The 22,561-nt window shown below is 38.9% G+C and overlaps 2 protein-coding genes across 2 annotated transcripts in view; both read right to left on the bottom strand.

The window, feature by feature from the left end:
- Window positions 1-22,248, bottom strand: part of LOC135083013 (protein EFR3 homolog cmp44E) — a 45,669-nt gene extending 23,421 nt beyond the window's left edge. The window contains exons 1-11 of the mRNA XM_063977776.1: window positions 21,789-22,248; window positions 14,199-14,403; window positions 10,078-10,228; window positions 8,261-8,413; window positions 7,558-7,656; window positions 7,140-7,294; window positions 6,524-6,602; window positions 5,981-6,134; window positions 3,445-3,515; window positions 2,785-2,976; window positions 1,396-1,568 (exon numbers count right to left, since the gene is read on the bottom strand). Coding sequence (XP_063833846.1) covers window positions 1,396-1,568; window positions 2,785-2,976; window positions 3,445-3,515; window positions 5,981-6,134; window positions 6,524-6,602; window positions 7,140-7,294; window positions 7,558-7,656; window positions 8,261-8,413; window positions 10,078-10,228; window positions 14,199-14,403; window positions 21,789-21,873 — 1,517 coding nt within the window. The 5' untranslated portion in view covers window positions 21,874-22,248. The remainder of the gene's footprint in view (window positions 1-1,395; window positions 1,569-2,784; window positions 2,977-3,444; window positions 3,516-5,980; window positions 6,135-6,523; window positions 6,603-7,139; window positions 7,295-7,557; window positions 7,657-8,260; window positions 8,414-10,077; window positions 10,229-14,198; window positions 14,404-21,788) is intronic.
- Window positions 19,620-21,313, bottom strand: LOC135082728 (cyclin-L1). Its single transcript, XM_063977502.1, has one exon. The coding sequence runs from the start codon at window positions 20,913-20,915 to the stop codon at window positions 19,671-19,673; it is 1,245 nt and encodes a 414-aa protein (XP_063833572.1). The 5' UTR covers window positions 20,916-21,313; the 3' UTR covers window positions 19,620-19,670.
- Window positions 22,249-22,561: the final 313 nt, after the last annotated feature.

The following is a 22,561-nucleotide window of genomic DNA, read 5'->3' as shown; positions in this document are numbered from 1 at the left end:
CTACCTATGTAGATCACGTACGGTGATGCCATTTTTAAATTCATTAATTTTTACATAAAATATTATTATTTTACTGAATCTACATAATTATTATAATAAATCTAGATTTATAACACTAATGTAAGTGGTTTCTGAAATTAAATTGATTAGGTAGATTTCAAATTAAATAACAATTATTTATTAGTGAGAGTGAATGAAGAAAGTTAAACGTGCATTATTAACTAAAATTGTCGACCGTTCGGTGTAGTGGTTCGAAACGGATAACTGTTCCGGAGGTAGCGGGTTCGATTCCCGCACAGTACAAATATTAATTTGTGTGCATGAACATATTTTGATATTTGTTTGTATTGGACTGGGTGTCTTCTATGTATAATAAGTATGTATTTACAAAAAAAGTATTTAAGTATGTTTATATCCGTTATCTAGTACCCATAGTACAAGCTTTGCTTAGGTTGGGAGTAGGTAGAAGCGCAGTGTAAAATGTCCAGGGATATTCATTTTTATTTATAAGCTTTTATCTCAAGAACAAAAATCATTTTCACATACATAATTCTTAAAAGATTTGGTGTTTCATATTCTATGGCAGAATATGAAACACCAAAAAGCTCTTTATCAAAACAATGGCACGTGTCGAAATTGATTCAATGTTTAAAGTAGACACGCAGTTATGAATTAATATGCAATAGAAAGAGAGGTAAATAAGTCAAAATGACGAGCATGCAACTAAGTACTCGCGTATACATTGTAATCGCGAACTTATTACAATACATACATGATTAGTCCGTATGCGTACTGACGATGTATATTTTGGAGTAAGATAATTGACCTAAGTCACTACAAAGTATACGCGAGCAGTACGCAGCGTATGCGTACTGGTCGTGTATAGTTTGGAGGAGCTTAGTAAAAAAAGTCACATCCAAACTATACTCGATTAGTTTCACACCCTTGCGTTCTGGCTATGTATAGAATGGAAAGACGCGTCAGTGACATTTACGTAAGTAAAGTCAATGTTGGACTTCTTGGCGGGAATGTTAAGCGCCATTTTAGCGGTTTTGTTTTGTTTTCTTAAATTCGTGTTTGGCACATTGGCAGTTTCAGTATGGGAAATATGTCAAAATGACAAGGTTTTTCTTCAGTTAAAAGATATCTGACGATTGAAATAATAGTATTTAAAATAAAGCAATATAATGTGCAAGTTAAGTCCAGTAATGTGTGTTATTTATGAGAATAGATCTAACATCCTTCAATAGCAGGTAGTTATCCTGAGGGCCTATGCCTATGTACTTTTTATTTTTACGTGTGTATTTTGTTTTTGGTTTAAATATGCAGGTGTTCATCTGGCTAACATAAATCCTTTGATAGAACCACTAAAACTGACTTAAAACTACAACTTACTGCGGCGTTATAAGCGCGGGCGAATTCCCGTGTCTGTCCAGCAGCGTGTGTAGTATACGCTGCAGTATAGCGCGCGCCGCGGGTTCGCTCGCGTGGCAAACTCGGAGTAATGCTTCTAGGAATGCTGCAGGGAATGCCTTGCTGAGTTCTGTTGTCTTGTACGTTGTGCCCACCTGAAATAAAACATTTATTTTTAGTTTATTAGTTATGTTACAGGAAATGTATGAATTCTAGGAATTGTATACTATTCCTAGGAAATGTATACAATTCCGAAGCTATTTAGGAAATGTATAAAATATTGCTTCAGAGATTTTTTTAATACGCACATATCCTAGGAAATGTATACTTTTCCTAGGAATTTCTTTATTCCCGAGCTATGTGTTTAATACCTTGCTGACGATATACACCAAGGACTCACTTATAGTGTACCATCACTTATAGTGGACCGTTACTTATAGTGTACCGTCACTTGTAGTGGACCGTCACTTGTAGTGGACCGTCACTTATAGTAAGACCGTCACCGTCACGGCGTCAGCCTTGGTGCTCTTGCCACGCTGACTGCTGATGATATGATATAAGTACACCACGGTGCTGTGTCTATTTGTTTATCAACACCGTCGCTAATACTGGACCGTCACTTATAGTGTACCGTCACTTATAGTATACCTTCACTTAGTGTAACGTCAATTATAGTGGACCGGCACTTATAGTATACCAACACTTATTGAGGACCGTCACTTATAGTGTAACGTCAATTAATTATAGTGGACCATAACTTATAGTGGATCGGCACTTATAGTGTACCATCACTTATTGAGGACCGTTACTTATAGTGGACCGTCACTTATAAGTGTACCATCACCTATAGTGCAACGTCTCTTATAGTGTACCGTCATTTATAATGGACAGTCACTTATAGTGTAGCGTCACTTATAATGTACCGTCACTTATAGTGTACCGTCACTTATGATACTCACTTTGAGCAGCGACTTCAGCAGTATAGTCTGCAGCATGGCGTCAGCCTTGGTGCTCTTCCCTCGCTGACTACTGGGAATTTTACTGATGATATGATATAAATACACCACGGTGCTGTGTCTATTTGTTTATCAACACCGTCTCTTCTAATGGACCGTCACTTATAGCACTTATAGTGGATGGACTGTCACTTATAGTGTACCGTCACTTATAGTAGACCGTCACTTATAGCACACAGTGGATGGACTGTCACTTATAGTGTACCGTCACTTATAGCACTTATAGTGGATGGACTGTCACTTATAGTGTACTGTCACTTATAGTGTACCGTGACTTATAACACTTATAGTGGATGGACTGTCACTTATAGTGTACCATCACTTATAGTGTACTACCGTCACTTATAATACTCACTTTGAGCAGCGACTTCAGCAGTATAGTCTGCAGCATGGCGTCAGCCTTGGTACTCTTCCCTCGCTGGCTGCTAGGCACTTTGCTGATGATGAACATCATGATATCGATCTTCTGGAAGTCTGGGAGATGGTCAGCGAATTCTCCCAACGCATTGATGAGCGCTTCTTGATATAACTTCTCGTCTGTTTCTTTCTGTAAGGAAAAGTTTTTAGAGTGTTAAGTATGTATTTGATTTTATTTTTGCAGGAAAACAAACAATAGTGACTGAGTTTCTTGCGCTGCTTCTTCTCAGCACTGGCCCATTTATTTTCCTGAAGCAGTGGTATACTGCAACGTGGAAAAGTGCTTATTAAAAGCCAACTGGCAAAATAATAAATGAGTTTACTCAATACTCAATAGCTTATTGCTTCCAGTTTATTTCAGGAGTATTTTAAGTTTAAATTATTTATACAGACTATCCAAAAAATGCCTGGACAAATGACAGTTTTAGAGCAACAAAATAATCGTTGTTAAGTTATTATTGGATTTATTTTTGCAGAAAAAGTAGTACCTAGATTAATTTATACTTGTCCTAGAAATGCCTAGACAAATGACAGCAAAAATACAAAAAAATATAAAAATTTAATTATCTATGTCTAGTTTAAGAAGTTAAAAAGTTACCTCAGAATCTCTAGCAACTGAAGCTCGTAGATTAGTCAGCAAGTTGTTAATGATCTCCAAAACTGATGGGCCTGGAAATAAACATAATATTTTAATAAGAATATAAATCAAGTATAGCCTGACCAGGAACATAAAAACCCTCGCCATGTTGCGGAAAACTAATGGTACTAATTTCTTTTAATGGCAACAGTAACTGAAAACTTCATTGACATGTCACCTTGCATGTCAGTCTATTGTTGTCAAAGTGTAAACAAACTTTATTTTAAATGTGTGCAATTGATTTTGTGAATTAAATTGCTAAAATATTTTTATAGTCGTGAAAGAAAAGTGGTTCACGATGTGTTAATGTATTTGTCGAAGAGAAATACTAAGGGTTCGGACAATATTTTCATTGAATAATGTTTCCGACAAAGGTTGTCAAATTGACTGACATGTTTATCGTATAGTACAGTCCACTATGAAAATTAGCTGTGGTTTGTTTCAACTACCTATTTTAAAGTTTTTTGTCACTTTCTAAGTGTTGAATTTTATGGAATTGGGAAAGAAGTACCGAGTTTGATGCGTTCATGAGCAGACATTGTAGTTGAATATTCAAGTTCTGAATTTGATTATTGATGAATAATAAAATAAATCCTACTAGCTCGATTGATGGTTTCATTTAATTTATTTAAACCAGGTTACCTATAATAATATTTTTTCGTTAATTTATGAAAATATCAAATTAGCCCGTAATCCTGAATCCTGATACATAAAGTTAGCCTATTAATTTAACACAGGTACGACTGTACTCAGTGTTGCACTATCAAATGCAATTGAGTCGCCTCTATGCCAGGGTTTTTATGTTCCTGGTCAGGCTATAAGAGACTAATGATTCCGATGATATAGAATGTTGAAACATCTCCAGACATAAATCATCCGGATTACAGAATCCGGATAAATAATCACCCGGATGAAAAAAAAATTAAACCATTCAGATGTGACATTCAAGAAAGTTCAAACTTTTATGTTCGGTTTAAGTCCGGTTTGATCCGTATATAAAAACTGGTAATCCGGATATAAAAAACCAGTAATCCGGTTATAAAAACCCGTTAATCCGGATATAAAAAAAAACCAGTAATCTAGATATAAAAAACCGGTAATCCGTATATCAAGAGAAAGAAATAAGGTTAAAAATCCGGCTTGACCCGGATATAAAATCTGGCTTGAATCCGGATAAAAAAATCCGGCTTGACCCAGATAAAAAAAACCCGGTTTGACCACAGTTACACTAAGGCCTCAGCCTCGAACTTAGCGGGCAGCGGGGCGGCGGCGGCGGCGGCGCGGGAGCGGCAGGATCTTATGCGTAAAATCAAATAGACCGGTTCTCGAAAACAGCGGCGCGGCAGCGGGGCGGCAGCGGGCAACGAGCGGGCAGCGGTGAGGGAGCGGGCAACGAGCGGGCAGCGGCGAGGGAGCGGGCAACGAGCGGGCAGCGCACTCCTTCTTTTGCCCACAATAAATCGAGCGTTAGGAATAAATTTGAATCGAAATAAAATTGTCGCCATTGTTCAGACATTTCGTTTGCGAATAAAAACAAATATCTCGACAACATAACCCCGAACACAACATTTCGCCGCTAAAGCGCCGCGCGAGCTGCCCGCTTGTTTCGAGAACGGGTCTGCGTTGCCCGCCCCGCTCCCGCGCCGCCGCCGCTCCCGCCCCGCTGCCCGCTAAGTTCGAGGCTGAGGCCTTACCCACACTGTCACCGGCGGCGATAGCGACTATATTGCTAAGAACGGCGGCTCGCGCGGCGCGCACGCGCGTCCTAGCACGAGCGTCGCTCGCGCTCGGCCCGCTCGCATCTAACGCCCATATTTACAAGCGATACTTGCTTAAGTGATGCAGCAAATCTAATGCACAGCGTTGAATAAAGCTCTGTGATTGGTTCGTGTGTCACCCTGTGCGTCCACGCGCACTGTGAGACTTCATAGTAATGTTTATGAATACGGGCGTAAGTGCTGCATGAGAGATTCCGCCATGCTGTAAGGGCTCTTTCTCACAGATAACTTAGCTAAAGCCTGGTCCGTGAGCACGTAGAATTTTGTCCAATTACCCCAAGCTACCCATCCTTATCGCTCGCGCGTAATTATATTGCTGCCGCGACTGTGCGACGCGCGCCCGCAGTGAGTGTGCGAGCGCGACAGCAACATAATTACGCGCGAGCGACTAGGATGGGCAGCTTGGGGTCATTGGACGGGATTCTACGTGCTCACGGACCAGGCTTTAGCTTAGCTAGCTAGGTAGCTTGGGTCATTGGACGAAATTCTACGTGCTCGGCGACCGGACTCTACACTTACCCACACTGTCTCCAGCTGCGATAGCGACTATATTACTAAGCACGGCGGCTCGCGCGGCGCGCACGCGCGTCCTAGCACGAGCATCGCTCGCGCTCGGCATGGATTTTTTATCCGGCTTGACCCGGATAAAAAATCTGGCTTGACCCGGATACAATTCCGGTTCAACCCGGATACAAAATACATAATGTGGGTACACTTACCCACACTGTCACCAGCGGCTATAGCGACTATATTGCTAAGCACGGCGGCTCGTGCGGCGCGCACGCGCGTCCTAGCACGAGCATCGCTCGCGCTCGGCCCGCTCGCATCTAAGTGTTGCATAAGAGATTCTACCACGCTGTAGGAGTACTGCGCCTGAAAAAGAACATTGAACCTTAATATAAAGGCATAGAGTTTATAATCCACTGGAGAGAAATCATGACTTTTGGGCGTCACCGTACAAGATTTTGTATCTTATTACAAGGGAATAAAGTTTAAAATGCATTGGGGAAAAGGTTATTTTAAATTGCACTCGCTTGCATCTAGATACTGCATCAACGATTCCACTACGCTGTGCGAATACTGTGCCTTGAACCTTAATACAAGGACATAATGTTCAAAATTCATTAAGGAAATAAGTAATTGATAATATTAATATTGAACCTTAATTTAAGGATATAAGGTTTACAATTCTTTGGCGAAATTCATTATTTCTTATCACTCTGACAACTATTGAAAATATTTTAATCTATGTATTTTCATACCTGGATCGAGAACATGATAATCTTGAAAGTGTGCACGGCGAAATCATTTGGCACCCACAGTTCGTGGCGGTCAAAATGTCTGCAACAAAATAATTTAAATTATTTCAAACATCTAGGAAACACCCAAAAATAACTGAACTACCTAGTCAAATGATTCAGATAAAGGGCGTAGCTCTTTGCAGAGCAAAAGCTCCATTATGAACTTCTCCGCTAGCCACGGGGGCGTTTCCGCTAGCCGCAGGGGCGTCTCCCGATACCCACGGGGGCGTCTCCGCTAGCCGCGAGTCGTCTCCGCTAGCCGCGGGTCGTCTCCGCTAGCCGCGAGTCGTCTCCGCTAGCCGCGGGTCGTCTCCGCTAGCCGCGAGTCGTCTCCGCTAGCCGCGGGTCGTCTCCGCTAGCCGCGAGTCGTCTCCGCTAGCCGCGGGTCGTCTCCGCTAGCCGCGAGTCGTCTCCGCTAGCCGCGGGTCGTCTCCGCTAGCCCCGGGGTCGTCTCCGCTAACCACAGGGGCGTCTCCGCCAACCACGAGGGCGTCTCCGCTAGCCACGGGGGCGTCTCCGCTAGCCACGAGGGCGTCTCCGCTAGCCACGGGGGCTTCTCCGTCTTGCGAAGACTCACGTGAGCACGGGCCGGAGCACGCTGCGGATGTGCCCGAAGGACGCGCGGCCCACTAGTTCTCTCAGACAGGCCTCCGCTAGTCGCGGCGGCGTCTCCTCCGCTCCGTCACGCGTGTCCGTTTCCATGCAAGACACTGTCTCGTATTTTTCCGCAGTCTGAAAGGCAAGCGAAGGGCGAGCTATAATTAAGAGTAAGACACAACATTATTTTTCGGGCAAAACTTATCAACGGAACATATCTGCCAAAAATTCACTGGTATTTAAAAAAAAGTAGGGTGACCATGTTACTGGTAAAAAGCAGGACTATTCATAAAAAAAATAATCTCACTACACATCAATTGACTAGGATTTTTTTGAAAATTGAATAGTAAATATTATAATGCCTTTTGAAACTGCAATCGTTTGATAGCTGCTCTTACCTGCATATTGTAAAGTAGCGAGGGGACAATCTTGTCCATGTGCTGCGCTTCCCAAATGTTCTCCACCAGGTCATCCGACACTGTCTTTCTGATGACACCCTAGAATGTGAAAAAGTGGAAAAAATTACACCAACTGAATGGTATAGCGCACGGATTTCCTAAATGAGAGGAGGGGCAAAGACCTTCATAGGGGGGTGCGGGCCATCTGTGTAGTTAAGTGTAAAAAACCTGCAACCGCTGAGAGAAAGCATTCTGGACTGCTCGATACGACCAATAAATGATCTGAACTGGAGGATGGGGCACGGAAGTTTTTTATGGTCAAAAGGAGACGTGTCTCAAATACATAAGTTAGGGAACCCCTGGTATAGCGAAATTTTGTAATCAAATAGTTGTCTTTTGTCAGTCAGTAAAAATATTATACTAGTCGCAAACGAAGCACATAAGATTCTGGTCAGTCTCATGTCTACTTTATTATACCTACTATGGTAAGAATTGAGGGTGTGTATGTAATGGAAAGTGATGACTAGGCCTCAACAAGATTCTTCGAGCTTCACCCGAAATCTTCCTCCAAAGAGGAGAAATCCGGAGAAGGAACTGGCTATTTCATTTATTATTTTGAGACCGAATAGTAAACGTTTTTACTTTTTTCTTTCTCTTGACTATTCAGGTTCACCTTTGAATTACTGAACAGTTGTTTCCGTACCTGCAACCCCTGTATCCCGGCCAGCCGTATCTTGTCTCTGGTGACCGCATCGCTGTGGTTGCTGTGGCACATCGCCGAGAACTTTGATACGAAGAAGTCGTACCGCCTGTGGTACGATGGGGTGTCCTCTTCTATGTTCGCGAAGCGGACAAACTGCGGAAATTATATACTTATTTTAAGCTTTATTGCGCACAAAATAGGGTTCGTTCGTTTCAGCTGAAAGACGTCCACTGCTGGACAAAGGCCTCCCCCAAGGATTTCCACAAAGACCAGTCCTGCGCCGCTCGGATCCAGGCACCTCCCGCGACCTCCACCAGATCGTCGGTCCACATAGTGGGAGGCCTGCCCACGCTACGTCTTCCGGCTTGTGGTCGCCACTCAAGAACTTTCCTGCCCCAGCGGCCATCAGCTCTACGAGCTATGTGCCCCGCCCACGGCCCCGCACGGTCCTGTGGGCGGGACAAATAGGGTACAGTACAGAAGTAAAACTATGTACTGATTCGACACAATTTTCTTCTATGTTGACTGCAATAAACTGCGGGGATTATTATTTGAGTAAATTATCGTAACGCGAGATATTATGCAAACAAAAATGCTACTTTATTTATCAATTAATAAGAAATAAATTCATGTAGTTTCCTAATGAATGTAAAGACGTTGGACACCGCAAAGCTCGCCAATGAGCCTCTAACGATATTATTGTGTCTTATTTCTCGGCAGTCAGACTTAATAATAACAGTTCTTATTACGTTCGCTTGTCTCCAAACTAAGCCAGGCTTACTATGGGCCTAGCAACTTGATCGCAGACAATACACAAAAAATCTATCACTCAAAATTTAAGTGCTCTGTATAACTTGGAAACAATAGGTTATCACAGTCACGTGGTAAATACTCATGTATCAACGAAAATTGGATCAAAAATATCTTAATAGGATTAGTTACCTATTAAGTAAAGGCAAGCCTAATAAGTTCGTCTAGCTTCCCTATCGCTCTAATATTTATAAAATTCTTACCGGTCAAAGTGAATTTTTAAAAAAGCTCTGTTAGCGAATTCTCTTCATCGAAAAGGTTGTCCAACTATAAATATACTCAACATCAAATAAACCGCACCTTCCGCGACGCGAACTTTAACGATTTTCTTCTAACACAATCATGGTACCCCAACAATATTGGTGTTATTTGAAAGCCCAATAAATATCCTTAAAGAAAAACACATTTAATTTCTTAATAAATGATTAACATATACCATAAATGTGACTTGAAACAATACCTCACTTTGGGCCCACCTATGGGATCAATGAGACCAATTTTTATTATTATAAAACCAAATAATGATTTCACGTGTCCTCTTTAACAGATGGATAGCAATTAAACCCAACTTAACAGTTTTATAGCCATAAAAGTTGGCTCTAGCGTAACTACCTATTTTTTGAAGAAGTGACTCTGGATCCTTCTAAAGACACATTTTTGGGGTAAAAACCTTTCCTTTAATGAAATGAAGGTTAGAACTAGGCTTTTAAATGGTACGAATATTAGTGGGAAGTGGGGATGCATACGTTTGAAAATGCTTGTCGCGGGAGGTGCGATTTATTTGACGTCGAGTGTATTTAATGGGGACAGTCTCCAAAGTTTAATAAATTATTTCAAAGACCCTTTTTATGTTATTTATTCATAACATTACTTAAAGTTTACTTTTTACTACTAGATATTCTACTACTTCTACAGATCTGCCTATTTTCGTTCAACAAACTGAACATAAAGGTACTATAATAGAAATACACTAAAAAGAAAGGTCATAAAAGCTATGTTATACTCACGCTTTGCGTAGCCAAGATCTGCAGCTGAGGGTCGGTGGACTCCAGCAGTTTCTGCACCATCTTGAGGAAGCTCTCCACGAATAAGTTGAGGGTTTGCGAGTGGCACGCGAGTAGGAGCTGGTCCATGGCCTCCATGGCGATTATTACGAAACTGGTGAAAAAATTAAAATAGGAACAGTTTGATTTAAATTCTCTCTCGTCATAGTTTCTGAGAAAGGGGGGAGGGCAGTCTGAGCATACAGATTTTTTAGGCAAGATCTACGCATTATGACATTCAAAGACCAAACATAAGCTATATCATCTATGACTTTTATCATAATGTTATTCAAATTCAAATTCATTTATTTGCACAGGAACATGGTACAATTCATGTCCAACACATGCATATTTAAGTATGGCGTTAATTTTGACTAGCTTTTGCCCGCGGCTTCACCCGCGTGAAATTTAGTTTGTCACAGATCATCATAAATTATAGCCTATATGTTATTCTGGTTTATAAACAATAATACTGTAAAGTTTCATCAAAATCCGTTCAGTAGTTTTTGCGTGAAAGAGTAACAAACATCCAGACATCCAAACTTTCGCATTTATAATATTAGTAGGATTAGTAGGATGTGTCTATTCATTTAGGCGTATACTGCCGCACAATTTATAAACGCAGTAAGTAACACGTGAACAGTTTCGAGAAAAACGCGATCAAAGTTGAAATTTTATTTTGGGGTGTCTACAATTAGTTACGCAAATATTTGTAAAAAAAAATATATGGGCTTATAGAGCTAAACTCAAAGTTTATTTTGATATGAGGTTTTTGTATTTTAATTAATATTTTGTATTTAAAATTATTAAAAAACTGTTTATGTTATGGATTAACTAAGTTTTCTTTCGATACTTACTACCCATGAATGCAGTATGATTGTTCCTTACTGCGTTTATCAGTAGTTTTCGTTACTTACGGTACATGTGTTAAATGATTGATTTAAATTTTAGTTCTTACAACGTAATATATGCGCCGTATCTTTACAACTTAACTGCATTTATGAGTGGGAGTGTGAATCAAAATAATTTATCAAAACTTTAAATGCGCAGTAATAATACAATTATACTGCGCTTATCATAAGCCAATAACGCTTTCATGATGAACTTTCCCAAATGACCAAGGGGTAAATGAAACAAGTATTACAAAATAATTGCTGAGATCGCTTGTTATTCAATCAAAAATTAAGATATGGCACCCACTTTTAGATCTTAATATACCAATCTAATAAAATAAAGACTCGGTCGTTCGTTTCGTCCACTGCTGGACAACGGCCTCCCCCAAGGATTTCCACAAAGACCGGTCCTGTGCCGCTCGCATACAGGCACCTGCCGCGACCTTCACCAGATCATCGGTCCACCTAGTGGGAGGCTTGCCCACGCTGCGTCTTCCAGCTCGTGGTCGCCACTCAAGAACTTTCCTGCCCCAGCGGCCATCAGACAACTTATAGTGTCTCCAATCTTCAGAGGAGTGGGTACATCACGGCATTTGACATGATTTTTGTCTTGTCCATTAAAGACCCATTTGTTGAGAGGCTCTATTGAGGCAATCGAGCATTGAGCTTAGATCCTCCACGGTCTCAGCCATGACTACGATATCGTCCGCGAATCAAAGATGGGTGATGTACAGACTCGCCGATGATATTTATTTTATTTTATTTTATTTTTCTTTTTCTTTATTCAGAAAACCACAGCTCTTTATATAATAATAATATAAATCTTTATTCCCAATCCGCTCCAGTCCAGAAGCTTGAAAACATCTTCCAGGGTGGTAGTGAACAGTTTTAGAAATATGACATTCCCTGTCTGACCCCTCGCTGCAACTGGACTCCTGATCCCGGAGACGGACTGACATTGTGGCGTTTTCGTACAAGCCCTTCAACGATTATATCTATAGTAAACTAGCGGCCGCCCGCGACTTCGTACGCGTGGATCCTGTTTTACCCCCTTTTCCCGAATTTTCTTTGCTATAAACCTCACGGAGCCCGAGACCTTTCCAACGAATGCAAAACCGTGGAAATAGGTTCGTGCGTTCTGGAGTTATAGCGTCAGGGAGGAAAACCCGACTTATTTTTATATAGTAGATTTGGCACCGTTGGAAAGACTGTAGCTTGAAGAGAGAAGTCTTTCTCATAGACCACAAATGCCAGACAAAGTTGCTGATTATTTTCCTCAGTTTTCTGCCATAGATAAGTATGTGGTCTATCGTACTAAAGCCTTATCGGAAACCGGTTTGTTCGGGAGGCTAGATGTCGCGTGAAACCATTCGTGATGACTCTCAAAAACAGAATCAGAAGTGAGATGGGTAAAAAATAAATTCTTCAACAAGGTTTTGTTGCCTTTTTTGAAGAAGAGTATCACCACACTTCTGTGCCATGCCGTAGGCGTTTTTCCCTCAAGGATGACAGAATCGAATAGCTTCTAAAGAGCCTTTAGTACCGGCGTTCCGCCTGCTTTCAGAAGCTCAGCCGTGATTCCATCATCGCCCGGTGCCTTGTTGTTTTTCAGCTGTTTGAGAGCCATTCTAATCTCGTACAGACACCTCCGGGATATCTTGGGTAGGATAGTGTCGGGTCAATCTAGCTCTTGGGTCTTCGGCTAGATTTGTGACAGGTTTTCAACTTTTTCTAATAACGTAAGAGTCAGTCACTGCGTTCATAACATGTTAACACCTAGGCAGCACTCTGACAATCCTTAGTATGTACGCAGTATAATTGTAATTACTGCATTAATATTAAGTACGAGTCATCTGTTTTTCCTATGGAAACATAATATCAGTGTGTGTTTAAGTGGAATTACTGCACATATTCTATGTGCAAGGTGAACTTAACAATTGTAGAAACATAATAAGAATGATGTAATTGGCACATACTGCACTATTACTGTGTAGCAAATTAAGTAAGCGCGAGTATTCACGTAATATTAAGTTATTATGTGCTCTTACTGCTAACATAGTATGTGAAGAAACCTAAAATATGCTCTTTACTGCGTTTATGATAATATGTATCTTCCGTTCTAAGATAGATAGAAAAAAACGGGTCTTTGATTCTTATAGATCGCGATGTCAGGATTCAGAATATTCAAAACAATCATAAATGCAGTAAGTGGTACTTACTGCGTTTATAAATTGTGCGGCAGTATAGAAGTCTAGTATAGAAGTAAGCATCCAAAGAACGCTGCGTACTGTTTTTTTTTTCATCTTTCGTCGTAAGTCTGTCTCATCATCCCATGCCATTAATAAGAATTAGTGTTGGTACCTTGGTAAGTGATATTACACTGCGAAAATGGCTTTGAATTACTTAATTTACTCATTCATCTATATTAATTTACTATTCTTGTTAAAGTGTTAATTAATGTAACGCTACATAAATGCGTGAAAGGCATTAAAATATATCAAGAAACAATAACTTCCAGCGATAGCGTCGCTATAGGCAATCAATTAAGTGTGCCTTACAATACTTTGCTTTGACGGAAGCAATGATATAACTGCACTCGAGATAAACTTATCAATCTGACAAGCGTGTTGAGAGGTATGAGCTGAAATGACTGGACTGTTATTAAATCAACAAATACTTCAGTTACTGATCCTAACTACATAGGGTTCGTCAAATCCATCCAAGGGGCTAGACAGTTACATTCGTGTTAAACGAAATCACTTCAAGATGCTAAATAAATGTACCACGTGCCTAATCCAGTGAAGCCATTTTGGAACTAATATCATGTTGGATACTTTGTCTAGGCCAGAAATAGGTAGGTAGTGGTTATGCTTAGAAGCATTTGTTCGTTAGTCATGGATGCTTCAGAAATTAGTTACGTCATCTATTATTATCAGGAGATTCAATAGCAAAGAGTGTCTTTAGAATTCAATTTGTATTGCAGTTATTTCTCGTTCTCTAGAAGGTACTCGTGCTCGGCGCCTTATGTAGTGGTTTAATTTCTCGATGTAACCAGGTAACCGACAAAAAAATAAGCGGGAGCATTACCATAGGTATTTCTTAATTGGGTTATTCCACTCATCCCTGCCTGCCCCATTAATAAAACTTTTCTCTCACAAATCCCCATTCAGTGCTTTAACTCAATCAACTTACCCATGTCTCCTCCGATAGATATCCCTGGAAGCTTTCTGGAACAGGTATTCCCCGATCCTGTCCAGTTTCTCGGGGCTGGACAGGGAGTAGAACGTGAGCTTCTCCATGTTGGACTTGACGAGCCCATCCTGGGGCGATGCAGGGAATATGTTGTCCACCAGCCGCTTGTAGCGAGGCCGCAGCGCTGAGCAGCAGCCGCAGCAGCCTGGAGAGAAGCAGAAGAAGATGTATCAGTATCATCAGCAGCGAACCGAAACACAATAGAAATCATTTTTACCGCGGTCTCATGTCACCGCGGCTTATTCCACTATTCCCCGTTAACACCAATTGGAGCTTAAAATGGGGAATATTGAACTAAAAAGTTCATTAATCCCCATTACGTTAAAAATAAAATCCTAATATAACGGGGATTAATTAACTTTTTAGTTCATTATTCCCACTTATAATCTCCCAATTGGCGTTAACGGGGAATAGTGAACAAAAAGTACACTAATCCCCGTTGACGGGGATTGTCAACGGGGAATAGTGGAATAAGCCGTCACCGCTTAGGGTTCCACAGGATATTGATGGCGACAATGGTCCAATGGTGTGAGTAACTATCGGACTGGCCGATTCAAGATCCGAAAACCACTGGACTATTGTAGTGAACTTACTCATAACACATTAATGGGACTTTAGCGAATCTCTTAATTGTATAATATTCTACGATACATACTTAAACGATAGGTATGATAACTATTGATTCATAGGTGCGTGACAAATAAAAAAATCGCCCATGGAATGTTGATGATCTTTATTGGCTATCATGTTGAAACACTTGTATGAAGGTAAAAACATGGGCCACGCAGTGTGATTGCAGTTACGTCCCGAAAATTATCGAGGTTAACGCATGTAAAGTTACACCAACTTCCTTCATTATAAATTATGGGAAATATCGTAAATATTAATCAAACTAACTGTGCCCGCGACTTCATACGCGTGAAAAACAAAACTTTTTTTTTTTTACTGCTCCTCCCCTAAGGCTCTACAGGGTGAAGTTATTACCCTAAAACTTTCCTCAATAAATGGGCTATCCGATATTTTTTCAAATCGGACCAGTAGTTCCTGAGATATGGTCGTAACTCAAAATTACTCAAAAAGGTTTTTATAGAATAGGTTCATGTACAAAAGTCTTGTGACATAATGAAGTACTGCAGCTGCATAGACGATTAATAGAAGTACTAATTAGTCGAGAAACAAGAGACTAATCATACTTAACAACCGATATCCCTCTTAGAATCGTCCTTGACCACTGCATTGACATTAACAGTGTCACAAAGCTAAGCTATTTACTTATTATTTTGCAAGAACCATGTGTAAATGAATCATAAATATCTATAATGAAATAAGGATTGAAAATAGGCTATAAATAAATTATTCCAATAAGGAAATATATTTTCTAATTGTAATAAATGACATCATCTAAGCATAACTCCAAATAAATATGGATATTTGTATGTAATTTACATAACGTACTTATCCAAAATTTTACTAAAATCCATCCAGCGGATCCATCAAGGATTAAATGACCTAATAGTATTTTTCGTTTTTTCGCGCGTTTTTACTTACATGTCATATACACTGTCCGACTGACGAAGAAGCAGGCTCTATGTGCGATTTTATTCAGTGGGATCATAGTTGTGATTTGTATAAAAAAAGTTTTAAAATTAGTTATGCACTCTCACTCCCCAAAACATTTGCTAAATAGTCTTGATTTCAACATGAATCAAAATGCACACTATCACCGACTTAAGATATTCTGATTATAATCTTTATACCAACTGTTTTAAAATACATTTTACATACACACATCACTTTCACTTCATTGACACTGCAGTCACTATTTTTCAAAACGGGTCCAACTGAATTCCAACCACTTTTGAAATCGCATACTTTGGTCACTATACTCACTATGTAAACTATTAAAATGATTTAACGTCTGATTTTATGAGTAACACATGTCATGCCGACGACTAGTATGTTGGAGGAGCTACTCAGCACTGATAAGGAATATTGTAAAGATAACCCACATCATAACACTGTAGGTTATCTCATTATTATTTTTCCTATATTCTTAGAGGAATTATTTAATGAAATAACCCAGATTTTGGTGATCTATCACTTGTCACAATGTTCAAGGTTAAAATTAATGTGTTACATGCCCTTCTATTGCTTCACTAGGTGGAGGCAAACAGTGAAAATATTTACAAATCATAAATCCATACAAAATGCCTTAAAAATTCGGAAAATGGCATCCCCTTTGCTATCCTAACCTAATAATCCTTTTTTTAGGGAGTTTTTTTTGTACAGAAAATGCTAATTTCTACTTATAGTCAGTCCGCTATTACGTAGTTTTTATAATAATGTCTACACAAAAAGATCGATCACAAATCAATAAGAATAGTAAGTAAGCTGATCTCTCACAAAGTCACAAGTCAACGTGTCAAAGTAACCTATAAATACGATTTTCTAAAGTCTAAACAGACTACGTTTTTCTCCTATAAACCGAACAAATGAAGCATGGCTGGTTTTTGCGCCATTGTTATTAGGAATTGTAATTGTATAGTGACTTTGAACTGAGAAACCTGCATTGCTTGTCATTTATGCAAAACGTAAGAAAACTCACGACCTCTGACGTTCAAACTACATTATGTTCAGAGAATAACTTCAGCAAAATGTTATTTTTTAACGTCCTTAAAAATCAATAACAGTCAATACTAAAATGCCAAAAAAAAGTTTTGTGAAAAGTCTCACAAACGCATGGTGAATTGGTGACCCTACTCTTCCGAATAATATCTTACCGCACTGCTCCATTTCAAATTGATCTTAATGACAATGCTATAGAGTTTAAATTAGATTGATGGGTTTAAATCATGTGTTACAGTCACGTTACGTGACAAGTAACACAAAATGTAAACAGTGATTTGGATACGTATTATTTTCTTAAATTATAATAAAGTAAACATTTTAAAAATATTAAATTTCGTTAGGTGTCTATGAACAAAAATAGCGTTACTTTCTTTAATAATAAGAATATGATAGAAGTCTTAAGAAAAAGCTAAAATTAACATCAAAACAAAATATGAATCACCAAATGGCGTGGACATAACAGAGAAGGCTCTGACATATAATTAAATATTTTATGAAAGATTTTCAGAAATATCTATTTCACTAAATACTTATTCACTTTCATTTTTATATCCCAGAATCGTGTGCTACTTTTTTAGGACTACCTATTTAATTTTCAGGACTGCTATCCACAACTTTTTTCCAAAATTTTCAGCAACCAAATTAATTATCTATGTACCTATTTAGCCTGTATCCATTGTGACTAGACACATACACCCGGTATAACCAATAACCACCCCTAACATTGTCAGCTCCCTAGACAAGTTACTTTTTGATGGAATCGAAAATCGAATCCGTCATTACCTACGTAGTACTTATTATTATTCTGTGGTCATAACTCGATACAAAAAAGGTCATTTCGACCACTTTTCGACTGGTTTGCGATTTTAATGTGCACTTTGTCTAGCTAGACCCACAGGTCAGTACCTCTAGTAGGAAAAACTTTCGAGTTCGTTTCGTTGCGTATTCAAAGTGTCATCGAAAAATTTTGTATGAAAAATTAAACAGCGCCCCCTAGGGCGGCTATAATATAGGGGGCGCTGTTTAATTTTTCATACAAAATTTTTCGATGACACTTTGAATACGCAACGAAACGAACTCGAAAGTTTTTCCTACTAGAGGTACAGGTCACAGACATCACTATCACTTCGAAGTTCCCTTCGCGGCGTCCGAAAGGTGTCGCGACAAAATCCCAACTGGCTATAAATACATCGTCTGAAATAGACATGATCAATGGAAGGGAAACTGTAGGCCTGTCGGCGACATTTGCCTACGCTCTTTTGTAGGGTGAGCGCGTCACGTGGTAAGATACGTACGCCATGGTTTTTTAGGGTTTCGTAAAAGGAAAAAGCGGAACCCTTATAAGATCACTGTTTTCTGTCTGTCGAGACCCTTTTTCTCAGGATCGCGTGGAGGTATCAAGCTAAAATTCATATCATATACTCAGGTCTATTGTCCTTTGGAGCTGTGAAAAAAACAAACTTCGAAGCCAGCGCAATCAAAAGATAATAATTATAATAATAATAATAATAAATATTTATTTTCATAAAAAGCTAGGTACAATACAAGGCAACAGTAGTTATTGCACTAGGCTCGCAGACCTGTGTCGCAAAAAAACTATGTGGGTTTACAATTTTTGAAATATTATTTTAAGTACTGTAGCTCCGGTTCATACTAATGAATTTAGAATAAGAGCGACTTTGAGACAAAATAAAAAGCTTAAATTAACAAAATATAAAAAAAGCAAAAAACAAAAGTGTGAGTGTGTTGAGTAGTGTGTATTAGTGGGAGTGTGGTGTAGTGTGCATTAGTGAGTGTGATGTGTAGTGTGTATAGATAGAGCCGTTTATGCCGCAAATTTTCAACACTCACAAGGAATCGAACTCAGAATCTTGAAATTTGGGACGAAGCAACGTCTAATAGCACAGAAAGGAAATATTGCGAATTTACTTTAATACCTACAGGTTTGTACGGAACCCTCGATGCGCGAGTCCGACTCGCACTTGGCCGGTTTTTTATGTTGTCTAATAATATAGAAAGCCATAAACGGCCCGGAATAGAGAGCGAGGATGTTCTTGGATATAATTAGTAATTAATATCCGTAAGCATTTCACATTTGGTGGATGACATCTAGTCCAAAGCTAGCTTAGAAATCTACATAATTACTTACTTATTGTTGTAGGCCAATGATGTAATCACAGTTAAATAGAATGACTTCTCTTTTTCTGTTAATAGTACCTACCTACATTACAAAACGTAAACAATATGAACAGCTATTTTAGAGCAGGAATCGAACCCGGCGATCCTCTAGCTAGTGTAGTAACTTTCGACGACTGCGCCAAATCGCAAAAAATGCATGTGAATACAGACCACAAGCGATTTCTACCTTAATAAATAATGATTTAGAAACAAATATCTTGAGATTTAGATTGCCACGGTCAAAGTTCAACTGAAGTTACAAATCTGGTAATGTACCTACTCACTTGTTTTCAGACTTTATGATAAGTCCTAAAGCCTGCCTAAAACGCACTCCTGACGTCACATACTACTCAGAGCAATAACAAGGTTTTAACGATGATATTATACTGTGTGTGGACAGTTAAATTCTATAAAAAATACATAAAGAATTTATTTTACATGACATGAGCATGAGAGTTAAGAAATATTATACAAGTGATACTACAAATGAGATTTTTTAGATATCTCCTATGTTGTATGTCATATTCTAATTGGATTCGAAATAAAACAAGAAAATATTTTAAAGTATATTTATTAATCAAGAGTATTAATTTATAAAATACAGAACTAGTGCTTTCTCTTATCGTCTCTACTGTCCCTACTTGACTTAGCACGGTCATAGTCATCATATTTCCTAGACGTCACTCGACTGCGTTTATCATCAGATCGTCGATCCCTAGGCCGCTCTATCTCCCGTTCCCTTGATCTTGACTTGTGCCGTTTACTCGAGTAGTCACGCTTCCTCTCGTATGGTGAACGGGATCGTCTATCTTTCTTTGACTTATGACTAGTGTGGTATTTCGAAGACAGTGGCGGTGTCTTTGGTGACTTATCCTTTTTAGATTCACGTCTTGTGTCTTTTGAAGTCGACGCTGCTGGCGATTCAGCTTTCTTTTCATTTGCTTTAGCAATTTCCTGATCTTTCTGACTTTGTATGTGCTTGTTCGCTTGATAAATCTTACGTAGATTGTCCACTTTATGCTCCAACTCGTCTGGGTTAACTTTAGCACGTTTGTACAGCTGCAAAATTCTTATACACACTTCCCTGATTTCTTCTTCTGTCACTCTGAATAACAAGAACCAATGGGGGTTGTTGGGCAGCGGCAGGCCAATCTTCCGTGCCGTTAAGTAAATGCAAGCACACGCTATCGTCTCCGGAGGGAACCTCATAAACACATCAGTGCGGAGGGCATCATTCATGTAATTCCATGCCATTTGCATGAGTTGACGGTTCTTTTCATACTGCAGTAATTGTAAGTAGACTACAATAAGCTTGTGCGGGTGTTTGACGTGAACACAGAATCCTAATTCCTTCAAAATACGCCTCTCCGCTTTTATCACTTGGTTTTTTAGCTCGATGTAGTTATGGTCCACAATCAACGGGCTAATTGTCTTCTGGGCTCTCACTTGCTTGATATGATGGAATACATTGATCACATCTCTAATCCTACATGGCTTTTCTTCGACTTTAGATGCTAAGTAGATACTTCCCATGGCCATAGTTTCCATGGGGTATCTGACAAAGGATTTCGAGTAATAAAACCTTTGGAGATATATCTGGCCTGTTGCCATGGCAACTTGGGGCAGTCTCAGCAAGATTCCGGCGGTCTGAATCATTTCACATCCCAGGATACGAAGGTCAGTCTCGGTTTCTATGTCGAGGCCATCTGCTTGTGATGGCGTCTCCTTGAAGGCCGATTCCGGCAGCAGACAGTTGTATAACGTAAGCACGATCTTTCCATAGTTTTTCTGCGGTTTTGCAACCGTCGTCGTGCTACTTTTCGCCGTACTCGGTGCTGCAGTCGCCGTCATGATGCTTTCACACAGTGCAACTTTGTATATCACGTTTTTCACTGACTTTCTTTGAAGACACACAAATTCGAACTTATAAGTCAATTTTCAGAGGTCTTACAGTCATTTTAATAGCACATTACTGAATAATACCACATTTTTTACGAGTGAAACACGAAAAATGACGAATCTGACAGCTCGTTTTGGCAAGATGGCGCCACATATGTACACAGATGTCAAACTCAAAACTTGTAAACAAGTTTTTAGTAAATTTTCAGCTATAAAATAGTTAATTAACACTTTTACGTACCTTGAGCCATTATGTTCTATGTATTCTAATATCCAGATGTTAAAATAAAGAACTAACAGCCACGAAATTAAAACAGAAACCAAATCATTGTATGAGTCAACTAATCAATTTCTGAAGTTGCGTTTCGTTTAGTTTTATCCACATTAAACCGAATCGGACATAAAATTGTTTTCAAAAGATACCTCTAGCTCCATTTAACGACTTAAATTCCGTATAAGATAAGCTAATTAAGTATTAGCTAATAAGGTAATTTACTAAATGACAAAATTAGTCATATTTTTTTTGGCAGTTGAATGATGAATTAAAACGCTCTTTATAGTACACTGTATAATCTGTGGAACAAACTGCGGAAGTTCCATTTCCGGGCGGCAGATTTGAGATAAAAATCAATACCACAAAATTAGGTGCGTTAGTTTTTGTGATCAGATAAAAATGCTATTATCATGACCCAAACAAATTGCTCCTAGGTGATTAAAACACGCCAATTTTATCTATTGCTTATTGCCGAGACAATAAGGCTCATGTTCAATGAAAAACAAATCGTAAATTGATTTACTTAATAAAAACAAAAGAAAAATACTCACATCCAGGGTCTGTGCACTTCTGAACAAAGGAGTCCAGAAAATCATGTCCCTCGCCCGATTCAAAGCAACACTTTACAAACGACATTTTATAGATTTTAATTGACAAAATTAATAAAAACTTTAGGTAAATATCTCAAATCGTTAGATAACAAGAATATATTTTTTTACAAATTATTTTTAACAGGCTGTAAAATACCATTTAACAAATCACGAAATTGTACTAAGAGATCCAGAAGGAGATTTTTTGTTTATAAATAATTGATTTTCACTTAATAAATAAATAAAATTATCGTTATTAAATTATAATGCTTCAATGATCACTTGTTTTGAACACATTTTTTAAAAATACATTGCACTGTATATTGCTTAAGTTGTAGCCTTGTAAAGAAAATATATTAATTGGCCATAATTAGGTCATTTAGGTCACATTTCAAATAAAAACAGGGTCAGACTTTTTTTAGTTAGGCAGGCAGAATGTCAGTCAATGCAAAAATAATACATGTAACCCAACAAAATTTAGTGATCAACAATATAAAGTAGGTTTCTACGTGTCTAGGAGCATCGTGATTTGGTCGCATAATGCGCCAGCGAATGCGGAACTAAAAGAAGATAATGGCGCTAGTGTAGCGACATGTACAGAATCATCCTACAAGTTGTTTCAATATTTTGCGCCAGATGGCGTAAAGTAGTACTAAAAATGGCGATAGATGGCGCTAAGAGTATTTTCATGCATAATAAAAAAAGCTGGCTCAAATCAAAACATTGTGTTTGTA

This window comes from Ostrinia nubilalis, chromosome 22 (genome assembly GCF_963855985.1).
Source record: "Ostrinia nubilalis chromosome 22, ilOstNubi1.1, whole genome shotgun sequence".
Classification (NCBI taxonomy): Eukaryota; Metazoa; Arthropoda; class Insecta; order Lepidoptera; family Crambidae; genus Ostrinia; species Ostrinia nubilalis.
The sequence above is the reverse complement of the archived record's forward strand: the minus strand, read 5'-3'. Positions and strand labels throughout refer to the sequence as shown.